This window comes from Palaemon carinicauda, chromosome 11 (genome assembly GCF_036898095.1).
Source record: "Palaemon carinicauda isolate YSFRI2023 chromosome 11, ASM3689809v2, whole genome shotgun sequence".
NCBI classification, from domain to species: domain Eukaryota; kingdom Metazoa; phylum Arthropoda; class Malacostraca; order Decapoda; family Palaemonidae; genus Palaemon; species Palaemon carinicauda.
Genome location: NC_090735.1, coordinates 18,980,507 through 19,006,938, shown reverse-complemented (window position 1 = coordinate 19,006,938; position 26,432 = coordinate 18,980,507). Strand labels below are relative to the sequence as shown.

The 26,432-nt window shown below is 35.4% G+C and overlaps 1 protein-coding gene across 5 annotated transcripts in view; it reads right to left on the bottom strand.

The window, feature by feature from the left end:
• The window catches only part of LOC137649986 (dmX-like protein 2), a 192,412-nt gene that overhangs the window by 18,751 nt on the left and 147,229 nt on the right, over nt 1-26,432 (bottom strand). For 4 of the 5 annotated variants that reach the window (XM_068382984.1, XM_068382985.1, XM_068382986.1 and 1 more), the window contains 7 exons: nt 19,535-19,733; nt 18,964-19,103; nt 18,437-18,633; nt 18,128-18,252; nt 17,231-17,313; nt 13,518-13,609; nt 8,131-8,223 (listed from right to left, as the gene is read on the bottom strand). In XM_068382984.1, the coding sequence (XP_068239085.1) occupies nt 8,131-8,223; nt 13,518-13,609; nt 17,231-17,313; nt 18,128-18,252; nt 18,437-18,633; nt 18,964-19,103; nt 19,535-19,733 (929 nt within the window). The remainder of the gene's footprint in view (nt 1-8,130; nt 8,224-13,517; nt 13,610-17,230; nt 17,314-18,127; nt 18,253-18,436; nt 18,634-18,963; nt 19,104-19,534; nt 19,734-26,432) is intronic. The other variant, XM_068382988.1, reaches the window with a different exon arrangement.

The window sequence follows — 26,432 nt, the reverse complement described above, 5'->3', positions numbered from 1 at the left end:
CAGAATAATAAGCTAAAAGACAAATTCACCTGAATATATAAATGTAATAGTAATACAAAAAATTATCTATCAAAAATTTTACATTGTATTACAATTGGTATATTTGCTACTTTCTTGATTTACTAAGGTGTTGTGTCATCCTATTCCAGTACTTTGAATTAGAAGAAGAAAACTTTGGGGGAAGTCCATACTTGGATTATATTGTTTTACAATTCTGTCTAAGCTAAATCAATTGGCTGGATATAAATAGTAAATAAAATAATGTAGTTTACTTTGCTTATACAGGTACTGACATTTGTGTAAACACAAAACATAAGAACGTGCATGTATACTTTGTCGAGGAAAAAAAAAAAAAAAGTTTCATTTACCATGTGGAAGAGAAAACTACTTTGCATTGTGTTCTTTACAAATCAATTTGACATATTCAACCTTATTTCTAGTGGGTTTTAAATATGGTGAAATTTGTAATCATGAAGCAAAACAGAAACATTTTGTCATTTTGAAGGCCAAACTCTTGCAATGGACCTATGACCATTTGGATAATTAACTCTTAACAATACTTTGGGCTTATCATATAGAAAAATCCATGATTTGGGTATCTGTTCATGGGAGGTACCACTGATAGTAAGTCAGCTGTGGAAAAATATTCGGAGGAATGCAGCTATAATGACAAATCAAATAAACAAAATGACGAGCAATACATCAGATCAGTAAAAAAAAACACATTACAAAAGCCATCAAGAATGACAAATATCTAATGGAGAGCTTGTTTTCAATATCAGTTACATGAAGGGTATTTTCCTGAGAAAAGCAAGCTACATCCATGAAGTGGACTCATAACACCTCTATTGACTGAGAGTATGGGGTCATCCTAGTAGAATTAAAACATATTAAAAATAACCTGCGCACTTCTGTTTTGTAGTGTTTTTTCAGTGCATCCAATTGTTTGAAATAAAAAAATCAACAAAAGAGAAAACTAAGTAAACACCATACGGAATAAAAAATAGCTTTGAGTGATCTTCTGTAACAAGCAATTTATAGAAAAATAAGAACACCATAGGCCCAAAGTGGACTTACTACTTTTAGTTAGCTGAGAAAAGGGATTTTTTCTTGCACTTTAAAAATATTGCATAATAGAAAATTTGTAAAATCCTCTTTCATAGTTTACTGTGTACAGGATTCAACATTTTTTATTTCTAATTGGAATTCTGAAATTACAATACATAAAAGCAAGAGGCTTCACAGCCTTTTAAGAGATAGTTGTAGGGCTTTGTATAATCCATTCCAAAGGTATACGTGGCATCAAATACCAATGTTTCACTGTACTTTGCTAATCCTATACAGCTAGTTACAAAACAACCCTGCTATAATGTTTAATCAACTTCAGTATGCTAGAATAACAAAATACTGAACTATATTTGGACAATTTTGTTTTGTGAAAGTGATGTAATGAGAATAAACAAGTCATAATAGCTGATAATACCCAAATCTAGGTAAATTTTATTATAAAATAATTATGAGAATTTCTTTGGCTTCAAAACTAACTTTGAAATTATAATCATAAACTCCAAAATAAATTTTCATTGGATTTAACTTGAATTGCCTTTAAAACTGATGAATGATGCCATTAGTATACCAAAAAATCAATAGATCATAGGTTCCTGTAACATAATCTCATTTCTCCAAAGCAATGGTAGCAGTAATAATCACATGGGATATTAGACAGGTTTAATCATTAAAGCATTACACTAAACACGTATGCAGCAGTATAAAAACTAATTACTATCATTCAAAGGAACAAATATTAAACACTATGCTTTACACTACTCGAAATGAATAAAAAGAAATAATTGTGTAAGAATGTTTTTCATGTCCCAGATATCAAACTCTTTTACTTTCGATAAAATCACAATGCCTGGCTGGACAGTCAAACTAGATGCCGAATCACTGGTTAAAATGAGCCTGGTTAAGAGAGAAGCTGGTTCAATTAGTGAACTCTGCTGGACCCCTGCTAATGTAAGCAATAAAGAAAATGAGAATCTACATAAGCAGCCATCTCTTTAGATATTGTAACTAAATATAGAAATTACCATAAAAAAATTCCATTATACTAAATAAATGGTATGACTTTAGGAAAAATAAAAAGGTTGATAAAAATCAAAGTAGGATTGTGAGACACCAATTAAAAAAGGAAGACATTGAAGTGGTGGGATTGAGCATGCCTATTTAACAAATGGTTCATTGAAAACAACTTCCCTAGTTTGCAGCGTAAGCAGCAAAACATCAATACAGCATATTTTATGTGAATGTCAAGATTATATGACAACTGCTGGACACAGATCTTTGCAGCATTTTTGTAAGAACCTTCAACATCTTTAGCCTATTAATCGATAAAAGTTTGACAAAACTGTACAGTAACTTGTTTGGTAATGTATATTTTCTTTAATTTTCTTTAGACAGCAATGTGAAAGTTATGAAATTTAGATAGGTCTGGTTAAATTATTTCAAATATTCTAATTCTCTACTAAAGGAAGTCCTGTTTTACCCAGTGAAGGTCTCTTCTGGCCTTGGTCTTGAAAATATCAATCTGTACCAGTTGGAGGAATTCCAAGAAAAGCAAAAACTAAATTTGGAAAAGAAAATATCTGATACATTCAAACGTAATACAAACTTATTGTTTTCATAATGTTGTATAACTACTCAGCAAGGATGTTTGTCACACTAGAGATAACCATTTGCCCTTGACCCTAGTACTTGATTCAAGTCTAAAATTCTTACTTGTAAGTTTTCCTAGATTTTTCAGAGCTATGGTTGCAACATTCTCATAACTATTAAATGTTACCACAAACAAAAATCACTTATCAATATGATAGTGGTAAGGGTTGCTGAATTGCAGGTACTGCCCTTCTTATTGACAATGTATCCATGTTAACATTTCAAATTCTCACAGGCCTGGCCCAAGGATATTTTTTAATAAACATATGAGGACTTATTTATTAAATTACACAAATTCTTAAAAATGTAATGATTAGATAACCTGAAATTGTTTAAGATTCTGATAAATTTAATAAAAGGATTTAATTCCCAAAAATAGCAACGTTTAAAAGTATTTCATATTTTTCCTAGCTCTATACACCTAAGTCCTGTAAAATAAGGAATGATTTCAGCGGAGGTGGAACAATTGTTGAAATCGTTAGCGAGGTAGTTAATGGCAGGTGGTGCGTTTGGGTGAGAAGCCCCACTTACCCGACTGTTAAAGACTCTTCAATTTTGACATTCAGCTCATCACTGAGAGGGGTGGTTGAGGTAGGAAGTTTTAATTTCAAAGGACTCAGGTCTGTATAACTTAGGAAAAATACAAAATACTTTTGATATTTGTTATTTGTTCCTACGTTCATACAAACCTTTTGTCCTATGAAATAAGGGAGCTCACTTATTGGAGGATAAAAACCCATAGAATTAAACTTTTTTTTTTTTTTGCCCTGGAAATAATAGTCTCACTGGTCTCATACATGAGCAAGGGAGATTAACCCATTAGCCTCCTATCAATCCATCATAGGCATGAGTAGGCTGACAGGGGTTGGCCAGTACTTGCTTGTTCACGGGTACTTGATCAATGAAAGAATCTTCTCCCCTAAAGGAGAGATGCAGTCTAGAATGAAATACCTGGTGCAAGATGGCCACCTTCCCTCTCGTAAAGGGAAGATGGAGAGAACTACTTACAATCTAATAAGAATGGTGCTTAGAAATGTAGCTTACCAGCATCAGTGTAAGATTCAGCATGCAATGGTATTAAAGCTTAACCCTCAGGTAAGGGGAGGAAAGGAATGAAGCAGAAGAGCCGGTCATTCTACTCTTCCTCCAGACTTACATCGAATATGTTACATATTTCTTGGTTTGGCCAGGAAGAGACTCTGAAACTCAGGTATGAGCTGTAAGGTCATTTCTAAAAGCTTCGACAGGAAAAATACCTCTACATAGAAGATGGCCAGACTTTCCTTGGTAGTACAAAGGTAGTTCTCCAGAAGTTATTTCCTTTCCTCACTGGGCTATTTTTCCCTATTGGAGCCCTTGGGCTTATAGCATCTTGCTTTTCCAACTAGGGTTGTAGCTTGGCTAGTAATAACAATAATAATAATAACAATAACCCTGGACCGACACATTTTGAGAATCGAGAAACCAAAGCACCCCTCCTCCTCAAAACCCAGTAAACCAACTCCAGTACTGACTGGTGTGTCTACCAAGTTGCTGCTTTCCAACCAGACAGCACAAGACTTCTTTGCTTCTCCAATGACTTAGGGATTAAAATCCACTGTCTTTTAGGGATTAAAATCCACTGTCTTTTAGAAGTTCATCTTGGTTGATTGATGACCAAGGCAGAAGATTCATAGATGAACCTTCTGACTTAAGTCTCTCCAAGTGAAGTTCTCTCGACACTGTGCATACTAGTGGGTTTCTGACAAAGTTATGACATGGCAGACTCTAGCAAACACAACCTTTACTGGTGAGAATGCTTGTTGCAAGATCTTGTTTGGCTAACCAGAAAATAGAGAACCTATTATAGATCCACAGATCTGATGGTCTACGACCAATTAGCAAGATCTGACCTAGAGAAGGCCTCGACTTTGAGGGGGACAGAAAAGGTAATAAATGATTGAGAACAACCCAAAGAGGGCTATAAAGATCATGTCACTCAGTTCACTGTACTTGAAAAGAGTGCAACAGCATCCACAAAAAACACTCAGACTCAATCTCTGTGGTCCAGTTGTTACCAGTCCAAGGTCCAGTACCTGTGGGGCAAAAGAGCCTAATTACTTCACAAGGGTAGAGGGTCTGGCAGGCTGCTCCATAAAACTCTCCCAGCAAAAACTAGAGTTCTGACTAAATGACAGAGCCTGCAATGTAATTGGGGACTGTAGCTGGATTCGACTGGTAGTTATTAAGAAGAAAAGGATCTCTAGCTATGATCATGGCAGACAGAGGGTTTATCTAAGACTATTTATTATGATAATTGAGGTGGGGTGAACGTTGATCTCGTGCCTTGAGCACGGGGGGCTGAAGCCTCTAAACCATAGGCCCGTAACAGTCGATTATGCACAATTGTGCAATGATGATCTTGAGAGGTATGGGATATTGCAGTACCCAGTTCAGAGTAGGAGCAGCAGGAAGGGAAGGTGAGCATCTCAGCTCTTCCAGCACATGGCTGACAGATAGTGTACGCAGGCCTGTCCAGGGCTGTGCACCTCTGTTCCACTGGCTATTAAGTAGTCAGGGAATCCTGGGTTATGCCCCTGGGGTCCCATGACATGGGGCAATGTCCCAGCCCTGTACAACCACCCAGGTGTTGTCTACTCCTACCACTAAAAGGAGAGGTGGTGTTGTCAAGAGCACTAGACTTGTAACTAGTACTGGCTTCCCTGGACTTCTTTTACTTTTCAATTTTATAGGAAACAACAGAATCAAAATTAAGAGTTGGAAAAAGAAGGGGAACAAATTGCTTCTTCTACCTTCCTAATTTTTCTCAGGCTCTGTAAGCTGAGAAATCGAGGTCTAAACCAGTGGTTCCCAATCTTTCCAACTTCAACGACCAGTCCAGGCATACACTGGTACTGTATTCAAATAGCCCAAATAATCATCAAATACAACCAAAGGCTAACAAAAACCAATCCAACTTCCCAGACCAGTCCTAAACCATAATTTAACCCGATTCTTGAGTGTATAATAGACTTAAATATCTAATCTTAATATAATGCCAAAAAGAATATATTACAGTTAGCTTAGCCAGGGTAACTAAATCAGTGATATTTCTGTTTCTTTTGCTGAAATAAGTATCTGAAAACAGGGTTCAATGTCACGAAGTTCAAGATGAACTGGCCATTTTATATTCAATCTGTTTCTATATTTAGTCTTTATTGAAACCAATACCGAGAACCCTGCTTCACACATGTAAGTTGAAGAGAATTGCATTAAAAATTTAAAAGCAGAAGTACTTAGCTCAGGAAATTCTCCACAGGCATGAATCCAGAAAGCAGGTAATGTTATGCTACTTTTACACAGATTCTAATCCCTTATCACTTGGAAACTCAATTAGCTGATCCTCTTGCAATGGATTCAAAATTTTCTCATTTGAGTCTAAGAAAGGACTACGAACCCATTCATTCCATTTGTAGATCCTCTTCATAGGGAAAGTAAGTTGAAAAATGCCCAGAAAGAGAATATAATGTTTTGCAAGTTCTGTCTACTGATATGTCAAGGTCAGACACACTGAATGCTGCTCACAAGTTTGTTGGGGGAGGGGAGGGGAATGGTTGTGGCACCACTATAAATGGGTGTTAATTACACTACACTTTTTTTTTAGTATGTCTGTCCTATAACATAAATAGTCACATTCAATACATAACATTATTCTATTTTTAATAATAGCCACATACTTGAAATAAAAATATGTAAAGTTAGTTTGGCAGATTACTGTTTTTCTTAGATTATGAATAACATAAGCAGACCAACAAATCATACACAACAGACCAACACGGATCTGCAAACTATAGGTTGGGAACCATTGGTCTAAATGACAATCAACGAAGCGCTCCTAAGAGGAGAAATCACACTGGTTGCTACTTGTCATTGGCAGTCTGTAAAAAGGAGCTTCCACCACATGTTGGATTACGGGAATCACCTCACACTCCCTGATGTAGATCAGAGATCTCAATGTTCCTGGAACATACTACAGGGGACTAAGTCAGGGGTGTATACCTAAAAGCTTCTGTTAGTGGCAGACTCAATGAGGAGAGTAAAGAGCTAAAAAGTCTTTCCAGCAATTCATTGGTTTGCCAAGAATAACAATTGAGAAGACTTGGCCTTCTGACTACTCAATGCAATTGCCCACCTAAGGGAGCCCATGATTTACACTCGGTAAAGACAAGGTAATTGTAAACAATTACGCCACTAATGCAGTTTGGATCTATCGCCAATTTAAACAAACCAATGCATATGAAAAAGATTAAGCAGTCTTAGATGAGACTCAACAGTACATTCATACTCATTGTAGCTGAAAAAAAATCCGAAGTCTCTCTGACAGGCTCCCACACAACATCTGCCGTTCATTACCATGTTGATGATTCCAATGGCTGTTCTAGTTCCACTGAAGATATTCACTATTTTAAAGGACAAAAGGTTTGTATGTGTGTAGAAACAACTTTAAATTTCTTATTGGTTCAAAACTGGACATTCCCAAAAACTATTACTAATTGATTATACTTTGTTCTGCATTATGGGGTTTGGTCATGATTCATTCCAATTGTAATGGGCCAATTGATTAGGACGAGATCGGAGACAAGATTATATCATAACACTGAGTTTAATAAAAGTGATGGCTCTGTTATCCACAATTCCATCGATTCCATCAGTAATGCCAAAAGAAAAAAATCAAAATAACACTAACAAGTGAAGTACAGTATATTAAAAAAAAAAATAGCAATAAAGTCAAATGCATAAAAAACTATGTACAGGTAAGCCAAAGGAAATGAACTAACAGTAGCCATACAATTAATAAAAGAAGAACCTGCGCTATAATAGCCAATTTATAAAACTAAAATATCATAAATGCATATATTAAACCTTCATTAATACACATAAATATGCTAACCATATCTATTTGCATAAAATTCAGAATACTATACAGTATGTATAAACAAGAATAAAAAACTAAATGTCGACTTTAGGAGGTGCGTAAAAGTGAAGATAAATTAAAGAATGAGAAAAATCAATAAACAATTATCTGCATGCAATAACAATGCATTAAGAGATTAGTGTGTTTCAGCTGCCCAATTTTAATGGAGGTCAAGGAAAGTTAGAAAAAGGAAGGAAGGGAGTAAGAGGGATTAATAAATAAGGTCTCAAGTCATATAATTGTTATAAAAAACCAGTAATTTGACAAAAAGTTTGTCCATCCAACTTAGCATTAGGCCTTTATAAAAAGTAAAAAAGTTTGAAATTCACATGAATACAATTTTCTTATGCAAATGCAATTACAAGACAAAAATAAATAATACAAAAAAGACAGGGTACTAGGTAGACAAATTCATAACACCAGGTAATTTAATTCTAAGGGTACACACAGACATTCCTCACCGGTTTCAGATAATGGCGGCTGCGTTCCCACACGAAGCGACAGAAACGAGGGTTGTTGGAACCAGGGAAATTAGCTCCCTTTAACTCCTTCAACTGAGCCGCATTAATAAGACAACAAACAATGGCTCAGTACAGAAAGTATTACAAGTACAGTATTGACAAGTCTTACAAAATTCAGATACAGTATATTGACTACGAAAATACAGTACTTTACTGTATTACAGCCGAAATAACAGGAGACAGTACAGTAGTACACTACATGCATGTACTATGTTGTCTTAGGAAGTGAAATACACAAACTCAACTCAGCATAATTTCCTGAATGTCAAGGAATATTTAGAAATGGAAACCATCCAAACGAAAGCAATATTAGGAGACAAGAGAACATACAATATAGCAACCAACAACCAAAACCTGATCACTTAAAATGGAGATATAAGATAAACTACCACTTGCAGGGTATTACACTCTTGACATAAAATGTGAACCTATGATTTAAACAAGTTTTATAGACAACGATAATTACATTCAAAAGTGCACTATAAATAAAGCACGCAAAAAAAAAAATATGTAAAATATACACACCACACAAGTACTACAATTCTAAGTTTTTATTATCATAAATATATTTCATGTTGGAGGATTATGTGTATATCTAATAAAAAAGCAAAAGACAATCTTTTATATTAAAATATTAAAAATATTTTATACTGTATAAGAAATTTAAAAACCTTAAAAATCAAGTAAAAAATACTGAAAAAACTCTACAAACGTGAAAATATGAAAGAAAATAAAATGTATATGAATCTTAGTAGAGGTGAAAAACAATGAAACTGAATCCTATTAAAATAAATATTTGGTAAAAGAGGTCAGTCAGTTTCTACAGATAAATTTGATTCTGAAAGATTTTTATCTAAGCCAACAATACTATGAATCTAATAAAAAAAATATAGTCACTTGAACTTATAAGACAATCCTGCATATGATTGATTCTACCACATGTAAATTGTCATCCTAACTCATTTGAATCTGACTGTTACCATTCTGTCCTAGGTCAAGAGGTAAAAAGATTGGGTATGAATATGAAGCAACTACGCATAAACACCTAAAATAAGCTGAATTTAAGAATGTTAAATGCATAGTTAAAAACAAATTGCAATAAACAAAAGAAAATAAAAGTCTTCCAATTATCAGAAGCTCAATTGATACCCTTGTGCCAGAAATTTAGTTTCCTGGACCTTAGTATTAATATCACCACATTCAGCATTCTAGGAAAATTATATACTTTACATACTACGTAAATAACCTTTTCTTCCAAAGGTGGGCTAAGTATTTCATATCATTCTAACTCCTTTCAATCCCATGCATACAAGTAGTCAGGCTATCTATTACCTTGAAATGTACTGCACTGTAATTGTTCAGTGGCTGCTTTCCTCTTGGTAAGGGTAGAAGAGACTCTTTAGCTATGGTAAGCAGCTCTTCTAGGAGAAGGACACTCCGAAATCAAACCATTGTTCTCTATTCTTGGGTAGTGCCATAGCCTCTGTACCATGGTCTTACACTGCCTTGGGTTAGAGTTCTCTTGCTTGAGGGTACACTTGGGCACACTTTTCTATCTAGTTTCTCTTCCTCTTGTTCTGTTAAAGTTTTTATAGCTTAAATGGGAAATATTTATTTTAATATTGTTACTATTCCTAAAATGTTCTATTTTTCCTTATTTCCTTATTTCCTTTCCTCACTGGGCTATTTTCCCTGTTGGGGCCCCTGGGCTTATAGCATCCTGCTTTTCCAACTAGGGTTGTAGCTTAGCATTTAATAATAATAATAATAATAATACAGATTAAAGAAAGAGATGTATATGTATTTAAGGTGAAAGATGGTAATTAGTTGGCATATAAGAAAAAATAAAGGAAGAGTTATTCCATAAATAAGATCATACAAGAAATTCAATGAAGGTGCCTGTGGAAATGGTTGAAAAACATCTAAGTCTTAATTTATTAATTTTCATTGATCAAACGTTACTTCAGGCTTTTATGGCTAGCTATTCTGTGGGTACACGTATTTAAATAAATGATATAGAACCACCTTGTGTGTTAAAATTACCAATTAAAAATGTCTTCTTTGAGAAAAAGCAGCTTTAGAATACTTTCTCCTACATGTGTAGGAAAACAGATTTACAACGTAAAGGGCAAGACATACCACGGATTTCCTGCATCTCTCTAAAATATAACATAATGAAAATAATAGTGTTGGTACTCAGTATCTGAAATCTGAGTCAAGAGAGGAATTTTGAAATAAAGACTCAATAATGAAGATCTGAGGTATAATGGTATACCTAATTTACTTTAATATTCCAAATAATTTTGCGACTCCCAAATCATGAATGTCTTTCTTAAGTTTCCAAAGGTAATTATAAAATTAGATTAAATGAAATTCTTGGATCACATAATCAAGCTACAACCTAAAAGAGGTTTTTACCAAATCACTGTTCAGACTTGACATGCAGAAGTCTTCTATTTTTTCAAAGGACCTTTAGTTTCAAAATGCATTTACATTAGTACATTCTGAGATGTTACTCCCACCTGACTACATCTTCATCATCAATGATGCTTTTAGGTAAAGTTTTCCTCTCTGCATGAATACTTATGAGATCCAAGTATTTATCTTAATGGTCTTAGTCCTGCTACTTCCATATTCATTACTTTTCTGACAAACTGTTCCCCTCCCCTTTTTACCATATGCTTGAAAATGTTTGAGGTCTCAGTTTATTTACAAACCTTTGAATCAAACATTTATTTCAGCATCTTTTAGTTATAGATATCTCTATATTTTAATGAATTTCTTTCAAAATCTTGATTTTCTTTGTATGGGGTCATGTCCTCACTAAGCTCCATGGAAAATTAGATGTCTCAGGCACATATCATACTTTAACTCTGCTTACTACATTGATGCTCCTAATTACCACCAAACACACACAGCCACATACCCAACTGGATTGTTTCCTTTGCTTTCTGGTTTTGCTTACACTAATATTCAATACTCCCTTCTTCATTCCACTCTCCTATCGTTTCAGCACTTACTAGACCACTTACTCTCAATTCTGCTGATGGCACCAAGTAAAGCATTTTTACAAAAACAATTCAAAGGGAATTCACTACTATACTCCATGCAGCTTCTTTTCTTATGATGTTAGGATAAACAATTAAGCACATCAAATTACTTTTCAAACATCTGCCTATCTTCACCCTAAAAATTATATAAAATATGGATCATCCCCAAATCAATGCATATTTATAGCCTTCTTAAGATCCACAAATATATAGAATAACATACTGTAGCTTGTTTTACATGGTGCCTTCTTTTGCACATTAGGGTTAACTTATTAATCATTGCTTTTTTGGCTGTTTGTAGCAACTCACTTATAATTTTCAATAATTCTGAAGCTTTCCTATTTATTGTTATCCCAAAAGCTCTCCTATTTTCTTCAAGTGCCAGATTCTCTATTGGTCCTTCTGTCATCCACCTTCTTGTCCATATAATAAGATTCAAAGTACATAAAGTACTCTATTGTTCAATTATTAATTCCTTTTTATATTTTCAGTAATGTTCATATGGTCAGAAGTGATGCAATAAAATTTTATCACACAATAGCTACTAAATAGTAGCTGATCATGTATAGGCACTGTGAAACTGCAGCACCCCTTATTTCCACTCAGTATTAACAATAACATTCAATAAGTGTCAATTAAACTGAGCTTCTGGAAAAGAAGCAATATAGTATGAACATCATGGTAAGTTCATAGAAATGAAATAAAAAAAAATCCTTGAATAAAACTATCATTTCACAGTTCATACAACTTTGTGTTTGTTGTGCGCATGCTCACAGGCCTGAGACAGGAAGCGGCACTCTAAGGAGAGAGAACACTGTGGGTCATGCAGTGCCAACCCTGGTGTGCTGGGTTCTTTTTTACTCCATTTGTGTTGTGCTAAAAAAATGTGTCTATATTGTTGAATGTGATAAAGCATAGAATTAGATTATTAAGCTATATCAAGCTATAGAGCTGCTGCCACAAATTGAAAAATAAAGGGAGTTTTTACCCTTATTTTGTGCTTCAGGAGGGTTTTTGAAAAAACAAGCTGTAACAATTTAGGCTATTAATAAGTAATTTCCTTATTTTGTTCTGTTTAGGATTTTATCAAGCTAATATATAAATTTCCTTTTTATCTTTGCTTTCTTTTATATAAGATTAAAATAATGGCTAAACATTTTCTGAAGCAGGACCCCTTACTAATTTTAGCCATCAGCTGTCACTGTTACTAAAGATCTCTTTGAAATACAAACATAGTGCTTCATAGCACTATTTGTGGCCTGATCATTTATCTTTACTTTTACAGAAATTTCATACAAAAGGCCGACCCACAAAACTTGAATCTTAATTTATATCATTTTTAATTTATAAACTCACCTGATTTTCATATTGCTTTGTTCCTGATGAAGACTCAAATTCACTGTTACTCAAAAAAAATTTAAAATTTCACATTTTCATTCATTCAAAAGGCAAGCAAGGTGACATCTGGTGGTTAACATCCAAAATCAGTCTTGATTTTGAAATCAATATCATATCCTCTTGACCTCATTATGTGTTATGTCTCTGAACATTGGGTGAGTATAGAAACAACAAATATGATTAAAGCTAATGTCCAAAAACAGAAAAGCACCAAAAAGACCATTGATTCATCAACCAAGTTTCCTTAAGCAAGAATAGCCAATTGAGATATAGAAAGACACACTTATGAGAAAACAACTTTTATAAAACAAAATCAGCAACAGTAACAGATAAAACAATTATAATGAGTATGTAAATAATCAAGATGAGAAACTAATGAAACGAACCGAAAGAAAAAGACCATGCCACCTTGAGGTAACATTACTACCTCCCTAGCTCACTAGGATCGACATCTGTAACAATGTTAGGCTGATTTTTTCCCGATTCTAAAGTTACAGAGGAGAAAGACAACAGATGCTGGGCAGCAACATGTACTACCTTAACAAAATGAAGATAGTAAAGTTCTTTGAAAAGATAGTGTGGCATGTTGCAGACTCAAGAAATTTATTTGGTTTTACTAATAACCTTTGCATTTTCAATACCTCAATAACAAAAATAAATACAAAGAACTGTTTATCATAGTAACATCAGATAATAGAAAAAAATACCCCAAAAGATTCTCAGTAGAAGGTTGAATATACCACTGGTTCTGAAAATTCTAATATTTTCCTATCTATTAAAAAAACCCATTACCACAATGACCTATTGAATGTTACATGAAATATAGAAATAGAAATTGGCTACAAACTAGACTACATAAAAACTGTAATATGAACTTACCACATTGGTACCTCGACCTGTTTGACTCATTGGACCACCACCCATGGCAGGAAAATTGATACTTGATGATGATGACATGTTACCATCTACCCCTGTGAGATAGTAATTGTCAGTTTTTCAAAGAATTACAAATAAATCTTAGAAAAAATTTTCCCTAAATTATATGGAAATCTAACTTTATTAAATCAAAGGAATAACACACAATAGAAACCCTATATATTTTGAGCCATCAAACTTGTGTGGGATAACAAATTTCAGCATTCAATATATAGCAAGAGGCCATTCAGTCCTACCTATCAAGACCTTTTATTATACTGTACTGATACTTTTCAAGTGATATTCAATATCAATATTTATAAATTATTGTTGCCCAAAGATTATACAAAAACATATCATCACACTGTTGCATAACAGCTTAGAACATTCAGAAGCATTGTATTCCTTGAAGAATTATATTTTCTGTTGAAAATCAAGAAAAGGATAAAAAATTCAACATATCTACCTGATAATATGATCAAGAATTACAATATAATAAAATTTTTCATAGAATCCTCAAACAAGTCGATTTTTTTTGTCATAAGCCATAAAATTCCAACCGCTTCAAATTTCCTGTTACCTCATCTCATAACATCTGTTTTTGATGAGCATATTCACGCACCAATACATATTGGCTTTTCTATATATACTATTAATTTTTTCAAAAACAATCTCTGCCCAAGACCTAAAAGACTCGGTGATTCTCAAAATATTTTATATAGCAACTTGTTGCATATGGTAAGATTTTAAGAGGAATCTATTACTCATATGGTAAGCAAACAGTGGTTCTGGATGATCCCCCATAGATCAGAACTTGAAGTAAGTTGATCTATTATGAAGTAAGGTAAATAGAGCCAATCAAAATTCTAAAATAGCTTCATCTTTAACTTCTGCTGAGCATTTTTAAATATTTTACAGTACAGCATCATGATGTATTTTCAAATCATAACCAAAAATGATAATAGCAATGATACACACGTCTAGAAAAACTGCAAATTATGTTTTAAAGGAAGTGCTTAATTAAGAGGCAAAGTGTCTAAGGATATAAAATCTCCCCACTAACGCAAACTTCCATCAAGCTGTAGGTATCTTGATGCTAAAAATTAATCAAAAAGGTACCAACTAAAATTGACTTCTAGAACTCTCACCAGAAATTTAACAGGTGACATCCTAGTAAAATGAAAATACGCACACACGCACTCACAGAGAGAGAGAGAGAGAGAGAGAGAGAGAGAGAGAGAGAGAGAGAGAGAGAGAGAGAGAGAGAGAGAGAGAGAGAGAGAGATGTTTGTTACTTTAGTTACGTTGAATGTAGTATTAAATTTATAATACATTAAGAGTTGTAGTGCAAGTAAAGTACATTATCCTTTAAAAAAAAATTCAAAATGGAGAAAAATTTACACCACTTCATGGATACAGTAATCATGTTGTTGAAAAAAAAGAAACTTATAAACCTCGTTCCAAATGCAACTTGAAATGAAGCTTTATGCATTCCTGGTAAATTCATTATCTTTCAGCTTTTTATATGGATATCATCTTTATCACTTTTTGTTATTTTGTTAGATTATATTATTTCTACTATACAGTACAGTAATTATAAACTTCTTATAATTCTGATAGTTTAGTTTAAAATGTTTAATGATCAATATCTTAATGTTTTACTAGTTTCATGTATTTTTTTATGAAGTATTAGCAAGGAACTTGTGTTGCCAGGCAGTGTGTCAATAACTATAATACAGCATGGATGTCAATACTCATTCGCAATGTCTAGCATACAAATTTATGAAACTTTTTCTCTTTAGGGATCTAGCTATATCAAAGTTCACCTATCGCTCTCTCAGTACATTTGCTGCAGTAGAGGGGCTTGAGTGTCTCAATGATGGGCTGGGCAATGGCGGTGGGGTAGTTTATCCACCCTGGCAGGCTCAACCATACTGCTAAGGCCAGTTCTGAGAGACCAGACCAAGACTGGACCCCCCTATAGGCCTTCTCCTTTATTAAGATAGGCAAAGGCTAGGAGAAGGAAAACTCCAAAATCAAACCAAACAAGACCCCAACAGCGGAGCTTCCCAGTTCCGGCGGAAGAGGGCAATGCCTGTCGGGCAGGCAACAAGGCGGGCCTTGACATAACAAGAACCCAGCAGCCCGATGCAACCAACATCGGAGAAGCCGCCTGTCTCATATGTCTTGAGCCGCGGTGAAAACGGTGTGGGCCAAGTGTGTGTGTGTGGCCGTTGCAAAGCCACGACCACCCAAAAAAATATACCCAGCTACTGGCATTCTGTCGTTTCCTCCATCCTTCTTCATCTCTTTAGATAGGAGGCTGATGGCTAACGACAGAACCCAATACTCGGACACGAGTGGGCGCCGACAACAACGATAAATGTATTATGTAAATGTATAACATGGACTCTTCTTCATATGGAGGGTTTCTGAGGGCAGGTAAGTTTTATATTTTTTTTTTTTTATTGTAATAACTTCTTGTTAAAAATAGTAATTTTTGGGATTATAAACCGTTTAATTTATAAGATAATAAAAACATGAAAAATTATAAAAAATAAAAAATATACAGTTGATCTCTAAATGTACTTCGCGATTTTTCCATTATCACGGGGGCTTGGAATATACCACCTACGATAACCGAGGGATTATTGTATTTCTCTTTTTTCATCTAATTGTCATGTTACACAGGTCAGACATCAACCACTATAATTAGAACTAAAATTACCTAACTGGTAGTCATAGAATGACAATGACACATTACTCTACCTTGAGCATCTTACAAAGAAAATGATGTTCATGAACCTCTATAAATACGTAAATACCTAAGCATAACTTTTTAGGTCATAAAGACTACATAAAGAAATTATTGAGTTTTGGCATAGCATACCGTACCTGGATATTACACAACCACAAACAGGGAATTAAATAAACAGTAAAATGAGCAACATAACATCAGTGTTTAACCCTTTTACCCCCAGGCTTTTTGGAAATTTCCAACCCTTAACCCCCAAGGGGTTACTTTTTTCCCAGCACATTTTGGTGTATATTTCTTTTAAATTGCTCTAACAGCCTTAATTTTTGTCATAGAGAGGTCAGGTTGGTCTGATTCTCTTGGAAAATGTCTGAATTTTCTCAAAAAATTATCAAAAATATGAAAAAAATAATTTTTATAGCATTTTTTTGCAAGGACATAATGGTACGTCCATGGGGGTAAAGGGATGGCTTTTGTGAAACGTACCAGTACGTCCTTTGGGGGTAAAAGGGTTAATATACCATAGGTACTTTGATACTGACATGCATACCATTAGGTTCAATGCCTCTCAATGTGTTGTTAATTTCTTGTTGTCATATATTTTCATTGTTTGGGTAGATTTCAGTCTCTTTTATATCAGTCAAGGTAATACCCTAGGTACTGTAATTTGCTATAATAAGAAGTTAAACTATTTGTTAATCTTTTCCTAACCATATAATTTGGTTTCATAACTTTTCTGTAATTTACATTGCTTACTTTATTTTTTACTTATATATTTGATTATTCAATCAGTAATAAGAAATACAATACTATATAGATAAGGAGTGCACTATCAATATACATGTAATAGGCTTGTTAGTATCAGATAAACTCTAACGTAAAAAAAAACCAGTAGATCAATATAAAAATAATAAGACATTACCTCCCCTTCCAGGATCTAAAACATTCTTGTCCATTGGAGTCTGCACAACAAGAAAATTCGATGACGGCACAGAATCTGGTTCCCTGTAAAAATATTTCTCAATGAGACTTGCTCATTTTGATTTTAAAAAATATAGAAACTTAAAAACTTTATTTGCCATTGAATATAGTGATATAACTAGAAAAGCACTCTGAGAGTGCAGACTTCTGCCACTGCAACCTATTTCTCGAAACCAGCTTCCTTTTCCCAGAATCAATTTAGACCCTATGCGTATTTGAAGTGTGTGTGACAACCATGTGCAAACTTGGGTTAAGGTTAGGGTTAATTCGGTTGACCTTTTGCACGACCTTGACCTTGACCTTTGACCTAGGGCTTTTAAAATTAAATCACTTCTATGTCTCAACATAACAATTAACCCCTGAAAGTTTCACTACTCTGTGAGTAAAATTGCAGCCAAGATGTTTTTTCACAAAAAGACAAACAGGGGTGAAAACATAACCTCCTCCCAACTTTGTTGGTGGAGGTAACTAAGAGCATACAATATAAGTGTAACTGAATTAATGATAAACTCTGCAGTAGTTCATAACTGCTATTTTCAAGTGTTGGAAATAATGTACAGCAATTTCCTAAGAGAAATACATAACTATGGAAATACTTCTTGGAGAAAACTTTACAGGCTTTATAGGCTGACAGAATAACTATAAACGGATTTTGAAGCGAAGCAAAAAATCTATTTTTGGGTGAGATGGCCATGTTGCCCTGATGGAAGGTTCCTATTGGTAGCTTTCTACCAATAGGAACTTTCCATTAGGACGACATGGCTTGAGCCCAAAAAATCATATATAAAGTTGAAAACCAAATCTTTCTATTCTCAGCATAAAACAATTTTATACTCACTGGTTGAGAGCTAAAACATCAAGTTCACATTCATTAGTAAGCCACCCTGGGTGATCTAATAGCAGAGACACATCTAGTTCCTGAACCTCTCGGACTGTGGCCACTGCCATCAAACCTGCATTCACCTGCAGATTGAATATGAAAATAATGAATTGATAAGAGATCCTTCACAAAATTAAGCTGCATTAACATGCTGCAGGATAACAACTTAACTTTATGAAAAATACATGAGTATTGAAAACTTTATGAAGCCCAATACTGTACATGCAAATATCTTGTAAATTTAGACATTACAAAGTTTTTCCAGACCTTGTTGATGCAGAAGGATGTTATTGAGTCTTGCTCTTTGTGTATAATGCGAACTGGCTCAAGGGACTGCACAGCAGTCTCAGACGATGGTCCCCCATGTTCCGAGGGCTCATGATGACTCTCTCCTCCCATCTCTGATCCACCCTCTCCAGTTCCAGAGCCTTCTAACCCATCTACATCACTCATTGCATCATCAACTGTAAAAAAAAGGAACCTCCAAATCAAATGCATGCAAAAAATAGTAACAGTGTAGTTTTCTTATTTGAATTAAATCATAATCAATCAAGTATACTTCAATAGGAATTACCTTTATATAACATAAGTATCACCCATATATAGGAAAGACTTAAAAGTACTGTACATTTCTCAACAAAAAGCCAACAACTGTTAATCACTAATCTCTAAACAGAAATTTAGAATATGAACTATATTACCAACAGGTAGCTCTTTGATCACATAATTTTGATAGCAACCATGCAGCAAATATAAGAATGACACTCAACACTCCTTTCAGTGTCAACACTCACCATGATCAGAATAATGTGCGGGTTCAGGCGCTGGCCTTTTACGGCCAAAGATATAACGCACAAATATGTCCTGAACTTCTTCCTGTCTCACCAAGTAATTCCATAGGCGTTGCACAGGCTTAACACCTCTTTTATTATGTCTGCACAGGCAAAGATAAAGCTTTTTAAAATATTTATCTGCTTTTACATTTAATATTTACAAAAATAAAGAAAACAGAATCAGCATGAGCAGGTAAACACAGTATAGGTATAGTATCAATTACCTCTTATAATTTCTAAGAGAAAAACTTTGCATTTTCATATTATCTATTAAAGAAAATGAAAACTATGTAGTGTGTAAAGCATACCAATTGCATGGCTTGTTTACTTTTGAGTGGCCTAGTGGAGTAATGCTCTCCACGCAGTTCAGTGATTTGTAATAGTTAAATAGAAGCTGCCATATTTTAATTTTCTCCTTGAAAACAATTTCAAGTACTGTACAGTACTTTGACAAATAACCCTATTATCATTTGGATTTATTCAAACACTTAAAGGAGGCTGCTGAGAAATAACATCGATTGGGAATACTTACGCAAAGGGTGTATTGTGAGTTTCCAGGAGTCCTCTGTACTTCAGGATAGCTGGTCCTGCAACTGCACTTTCTGCAAAGCAGCCGGGAATGTATTCTGGAGGTGGCCCTTTCTTGTTCTCTAAATGGTCAATAAGTTCACCTAACCACTGATTCATAGATCTCAATATGGAGTGCAGTAGTGGACTCTGCATAGGTAACTCTGTGGAGATAATGGTGGTACAGTACAGTAATAGGCAATGTAATGAATGGAATAAATACTACTATATAGCGATGAGTATGACATGAAAACACAACAAGTGGTTATAAAACACACCTACAACTTAAATTTCAAAGAACTTCCATATAAAACAATTTTAAATTGGAATAGTAAAAAGAATCCTTCATTAAAAGTTGTATATCAAATTAAGGAATATTAAAAGGTTCATTAAAAAAATGTAGAAATTCCACAGAGAATAGATTTCTTCATTAGCAAATAGCAAAATGCTTTGTAAATAGAGAGAAGGGAAGGCATTATAGAGGAAAACAATGCAAGTCCCCCCTACATTTCTTTTCAGAAAAAAACTCAAAGAAATCCTGTTACTTGTTGCACTAACAATTGAAATTTACTTTATTTACACAAAAATGATACCTTTGCTAAAGTTTGAGTTTATAATTTTGATGTTGTCAGTTTGTTCTTACACATTTGTTTCTTAATCAAAGCCAGAGCTTTAATTTTCCATGCTTAAAAATATTCCGCCAGTGAATCTTATTTACTGCATTTCCATTGTTTGCCTTTCATTCTAATTTGATTACCACGCTTCACTTTATATAAATAGAAGTTGGCTCAAAACCTCCACATTATAAGGCAATTTTGTTTTTCCTAAATATTCTGCATCCAATCACCATCTTCAGCTGAACTCTACTGTTTTTCTTACTTCATCTCTTTCATCTTACAACAGCCTTAATATCTTTTCCCAGATAATCATATTAGTTATTCATTACCCCTTTTTCTAGCATTTATACTACCATTAATTGCTCCATGAATTTCTTTTGTTTTACAACAGCTCCTACCATCTATTCCCAGATAATCATACTGATCAATCATTTTTATTTTTCTGACATTCATACTAACACAAGAGCTCCATGCTCTTGTATCCTATACCTAGTAACATTTACTTAAAATATTTTCTTATGCACACATAGTCTCTCACCTATTTCTACATTTTCTTCCTTTACAGATATATCACAAATCCTTAAAGAAATTTATATTTTTCAACGTGAGCAAGGTGGCCGTTGAATTCCTTTAGTGAGCAGTTAAGTGACAGGTTGGAGCAAGGGTGAGGAGCCCTACCTGTCAAAGTCTCTTCACTTATGACCTTTCTGCTCGGGACTGAGAGGGGTGCTTGAGGAGGGAAGTATAACCTATAAGACTCAGGTTTGTATAGCAAAGACAAATACAAATCTATTACAAAATTTGTGATTTGTTCTTATGCAAAATACAAACAATAATTTTTTAGGTTAGGAGACTCACTGCTTGGTGGGTTGGAAGTCTCCTTAGAAATGAACTGGTATGTTCTTTTTCTTCCCGGGAATGTCAATCTACCTGGTCCAATACATAAGTGGAGATGACTCAAGCAACCTCTTATCTGTCTATCATTTAGATGAATAGGCTGATAAGGAATGGCTTATCCAAGAAGACTAGTACATGGTCAAAAGAATGAACCCTTCTACTGAAGTGAATAGCAGTCCAGAATAATATACCAGGCATATGATGGCAGGAAGAAAGGGGAAAACTTCTCTGGGTTCTAAAGAAAGGAGCTCAGAAGTGTAGTTTACAGTACCAGCATCAAGTCAGATACAGAGTAATGCTTTGAACTCTTTGCTCCTAAAAGAGGGGCAGGAAGAATAGAGGTTTGCCTCCATTCCAGACTTAAATCTATAACATACCATAGAAAAGATGCTTACTATCCCACACGGGATTTGGGATCCTATGCCACTAGTGCAGCCACCCCGTGACCAAGCGCCAAGGTGTCAAGGAACATGTGAGTACTCCTATAAAATAAAGGCCATGAATGTGGTCTAGTGCATACACACCCAAACATTCAACACCTGGCCAACTGCAAGATTCCTCTTGAAGCTAAGGGTAGGGCCTAGCCCCTGACTTAGCAAGTTCCGGTTTTAGCTAGTACCTAGACTCTATCAACAGTCGAGGTGTAGGCATTATAGATCGACTCCCTAAGTTTAAAAGAGATCTAGACACCTTTTTCTTGATTATGACTGTGCTAAGGTAGAGTCAACTATACTCAGGTCTGAGATGCCGGGTCTTCTTTATATAGCACAGCAGACACAAAAGCCTCTCCTCTCCCCGCCACTCGATGTTTCCCGCAGCGAAGGGCTTGAACATAGGGTCGTGCCCCACCAGAGTCCGAGTTTGGCCATGTGCCCTGGTACTAGACTAAGGAGCTCTTTCCACCTCTTAAAGTGAGAGACTAAGGCAGACAGGCCATGTCATTCACCTAAACTTTTTTCTGAGATCAAGGCAGTAGAGACAGTCTTGAGAGTCAGAACCTTGACTGAGGCCTTCTCAAAGGCTTGGATGAGGTACCAAGATTAGAAAGACTGTTTGAAGCTACTCCCAAGCATAGGCAACTTCCATAATGAGAGGTCTATCCTCTGTCATCAAAAGACCATGCTCAAGTCTGAGTGGTAGCCTTGACAGTAGTGACTGAGAGGACCTTCTCCCTACCAGGAAGAAGAGGAACTGTGCAATCTGGTCTGCAGATGATTCAACCTGAAAAGAATCCCTTCTATGATATCAAATTGTAGAAGCTGGCACACTTCCTTTGGGAGATTAAGGGCCTAGGGAATTCCCTCTGGATCTTGAAAAGGCAGAATGGGAAATAATTTGGCATGAGGCCATATGGGAGCTACTAAGATCAATCTGAGTCCCGTCTTATTCTTACACTGTAGATTAGTGGATGGAACAGGGTTGAATGAAGGACAGGCGTAACCATCCGTGTGATCTCATGGGTGTTGGAAGGCAACTTTAAACATAGACCATAGGACTGAACTGTGAGAGAAAATGTGGGGAGCTTCCTGTTCAGCCATATGACAAATAAGTCAATCCCCAGAGAACCCCAAAGACCAGAAACTTCTGTTATGCCAGGATGTTGAAATCACTTTGACCCTACAACCCTCTCTTGCTATCTAAGTGAATCTGCTAGTCTGTTCCTTTTGCCTTTAATGTATCTGACTGCCAACCTTTTTTATGGAAAGTGTGAACAGTCAGAAGTTGAAAAGGGCAGCGACGAACATGAATTGGAGAAAGAAAAATGCAGACATATCCTCCTCTTTCCAGCCCTCCTCCTCTCAGGCTACAAGCAGAGGTGTTGAAGTCTGAGAGACTCATACAATGACTTTCCTCCAAGGGAGAAAGGAAAAAACCCAGGGGTTGCTTCAATAGGAACCACAGCACTGGGGAACACTGCCACAGGGATTGAAGCAAAGGGTAATGAGGGGAGGGGTGACCGGGTCAAGGGAGATGGACAGGGAACACCTGTCCGTTGGCACTGTAGAAACATGTCATTTTGGCCCCAGGGCTGCCCTATGCTTAGGCAGGAGGAACCACTGCAGACATCAAAGAGACACTGACACTGGAGAGACAGGGACAATGCCCTTCACCACTGGTGTCACCAAAGGAGGCACTGGCACAGGGCAGACTACCTGATAGACCTAATGAGGCCTAAACCTTCATTAGGTCACATTAGTTGTTAGCAGTAGTACAAACAAAGAGCTCTCAACAACCTCTGATAGAATGGGGCAAACACTGGAAAAGGCCTACATTTCACCAGAACTTGAAAGCCTGCTTATGTAGGTCTAAGGGCTCTTTGCTATTGACACATAACCCTCTGGGATTAAGCCATGGGTGTAAGCACAGGAGCATTGATAGCAGATGCATCCAATAAGCAGGACGAAGAATCAAAGCTCTCTTCCTATCCCTCAAATTATATGCCTGACACAGCAAAGGAGGCCACGACCTACACTCAGCACAAGGGGATGATTGCTTACACCCATGCCCCTAGCAAGAGGAAGGAGCACATGTGGATCTACAGCCAGTTTAACAAAAATGGGATGTAAAGTCCATTCTCCCTTGAATGAGTGTCTTGCTTCCCATCATAACAAGCAACAGCCAGCATTCACTTCCTAAAAGAAAAGAAAATTAAGATTTTGCTTAAGGGAACATCAGCACAGTTGTATAGTACAGTAGTGCTTGAAATGACTAAACACAGTGTAATGACTTAGACAATTAAGGTGGGTGTGGCTCTTTGTCCTTGCTCCCATCTGTTGCTTAAATACTCATTAAAACTATTCAATGGCTGCCTAAAGGATGATGGTTCATTGTTCGTGGAAGAACAAACATCATTATGCAAAAAATAGAGTTTCCCATTTTCTATGATTTAGTTCTTTTAACATTATCTCTCAACCTAAATTCTTACATCATTCTACAGTGTTCATAAATTTGCTGAACACCACCATACATGGCATATTCTTGTCTAAGGTTTACGTTTACATGCACTACAGTGAGAGTGTAACTAAGCTAGAGACTAGGATATGCGAGTTATGTCTAATGATGGATAAGTACTCAAAAGAAGGGTGAGTACATGATTGCAATCATTGTATATGGGACAACGGGATGAAGCACTGTCAAAATAAAATTATCAAAATAACATTGAATTAAATCTATAAAGGTGAACATTCAGGTTTTGATTTAAAGTAAGGTTCTTTTTAGTAATTTTAAAGCTACAACCATAGTTGAAAAAGAAGGATGATATAAGCTATGAATGGTTTGTCAAGACCACTCAAAGGAAAAAGAGAAATTTTAAACAAAATCACTTTTCTGGAATGTTACACCACAGCAAGGAGTGGAAATGTTAGCCTGCGGCTCTATCATCCTCAGACGTCTCGCATGTAAACAGGCCGATCATTTAGAGTCAGTAAAATTACCAATTAATAAGAAAAAAATACCACCAAAACTAGGGAGGATCTTACACCCAGGTTTTCTGGTATCAAATTGAATAATTTCTTCTGAAAATTAGATTTACTTTAATGACATCTAAAATTTATACCAGATTCCTACATTAATAGGAAGTGGGGGTTAGTTAGTGGCAGAAATTACCACTAATAAGTAAGTTGTATATGCCTCTGAAAAAAGCCAAAACACAAGCTTATCATATGCACACTTCTCTTCTAAAAATTGGATGTTGAGAAAAGGGGCTATGTAGGTAAAGAACATGGCTAATATAAACAAGGTCTTGATTTAAGGTAAGAAAATCATATACCAAGTCCAAGTAAGCGTCCAACAATGGACTTGTATCTTCTAACCAAAATTAAAACAGTAGCTCGATCCTATGAAAAAATTTCCAAAATTACCCTGGTTGACTTTTCCATGACGTCAGGCAAAATAAAAGGCACTATTGTCACTAACTGATCCAGGGTCAAGAATTTATCCAACATGTCTTACTCTTCTCAATACTGAAAAAAGAATCATAGTATGCCACCTTATATGAGCTGTATAAAGCACCTTATCACAAAACAAGCTTACTTCTTATAAATTATTACTAAACCTATCAATAATAGTAATAATTTCCAACCCTCCCAGTTGTTGCTACATAACATAGGGACCAACAAAAAGATTATTTCTGGTTTTGTATGAAAGGAAAATCAAACAGAAGAATATCCCTAATATATAACCTCAAGAACCTTCACTAAAGTTAGGTTCAATGCAACAGCTAAGATTATTCTCTAATCAAAATGTTCCGATACAAAAAAAAAGGCGATAAAGACCCATTCACCTGTCGAGGGTGTCAAGAAAGAACAATTCTCAACAAGCATGTTAAAACATAGTTAGGCCTAGTACTCAACTCTTTGTCTTCACCTCTCCAGCATTTGAGAATGCTAGAAACTGAAATATTATGGTAAAAATTGTTGCAAAAGTTGAGTAGGTCTACAGTGATTGGAGAAGGAAGGTCACCTACTCAACAATTGAGGAAACCCCAGGTTTCAAAGTTTTGCTGAATGAACCAGAAGAAATGTTTCAAAGCATTATTGCCTTCAATTGCAACAGGTAAAGGAAATTTAGGTAATATACTACAAAAGAGACCCTCCGTGTCTTAAAATGTCTGTCATAAAATTCCTTTGTTAAAAAGTGAAGTCGAGAGAGAATTTATTGTCAAAACTTATCAAAACAAACCGTTAATAAAAACTTAAAATTACCCATATTTAATTCCAACTTAATAGCTATGTGGAAAAGACAAACAGGAAATAAAGGTCTAAAAGACAGTCAGTAGAACAAGAATTTCAGTCTAAAATGTACAGAAATTCTTTTGTACTTGAGAAAACCAAAGAATAATGGAATTATGGGTAGAGAAGCCTTCCATGTCCAACACCACACCAAAGTAATTTGTGTAAAGCAAGGAAAAATAGGTCCATGCAATAAAACAAGATCATCAAATGAGAACAATCCTCCCTGGCACTAGTTGATATGGAAGGATAAATTACTCACATACGCTTAGGGCTGAAGTTCTGAGGTATTAGAAACAGAGACCTTGGCCTGTACTCTCATTTGCTTAGGGCCTAATTTCTTAATTTATTAGAAAAAGAGACGTTGACATGATAACTCTTGGTTAATGAAGCAAGCTAGCTACAAAATCTGCTTTGAAATTGCTAATGATTTAACTTTCCGAACTACCAAAATGTCTAGCCCAGTGTCAACATTCTTCCAAAGTATCTCAACTGCAATAATAATTGAGACAGAGCTTTTGAATATGATAGTAAAAATTTATTGTTACTCAGGAACACGGGACATTAAATATGAATTATCCCTGAGAAGTAAATGTTTTAACACAAGTTATCCAATATA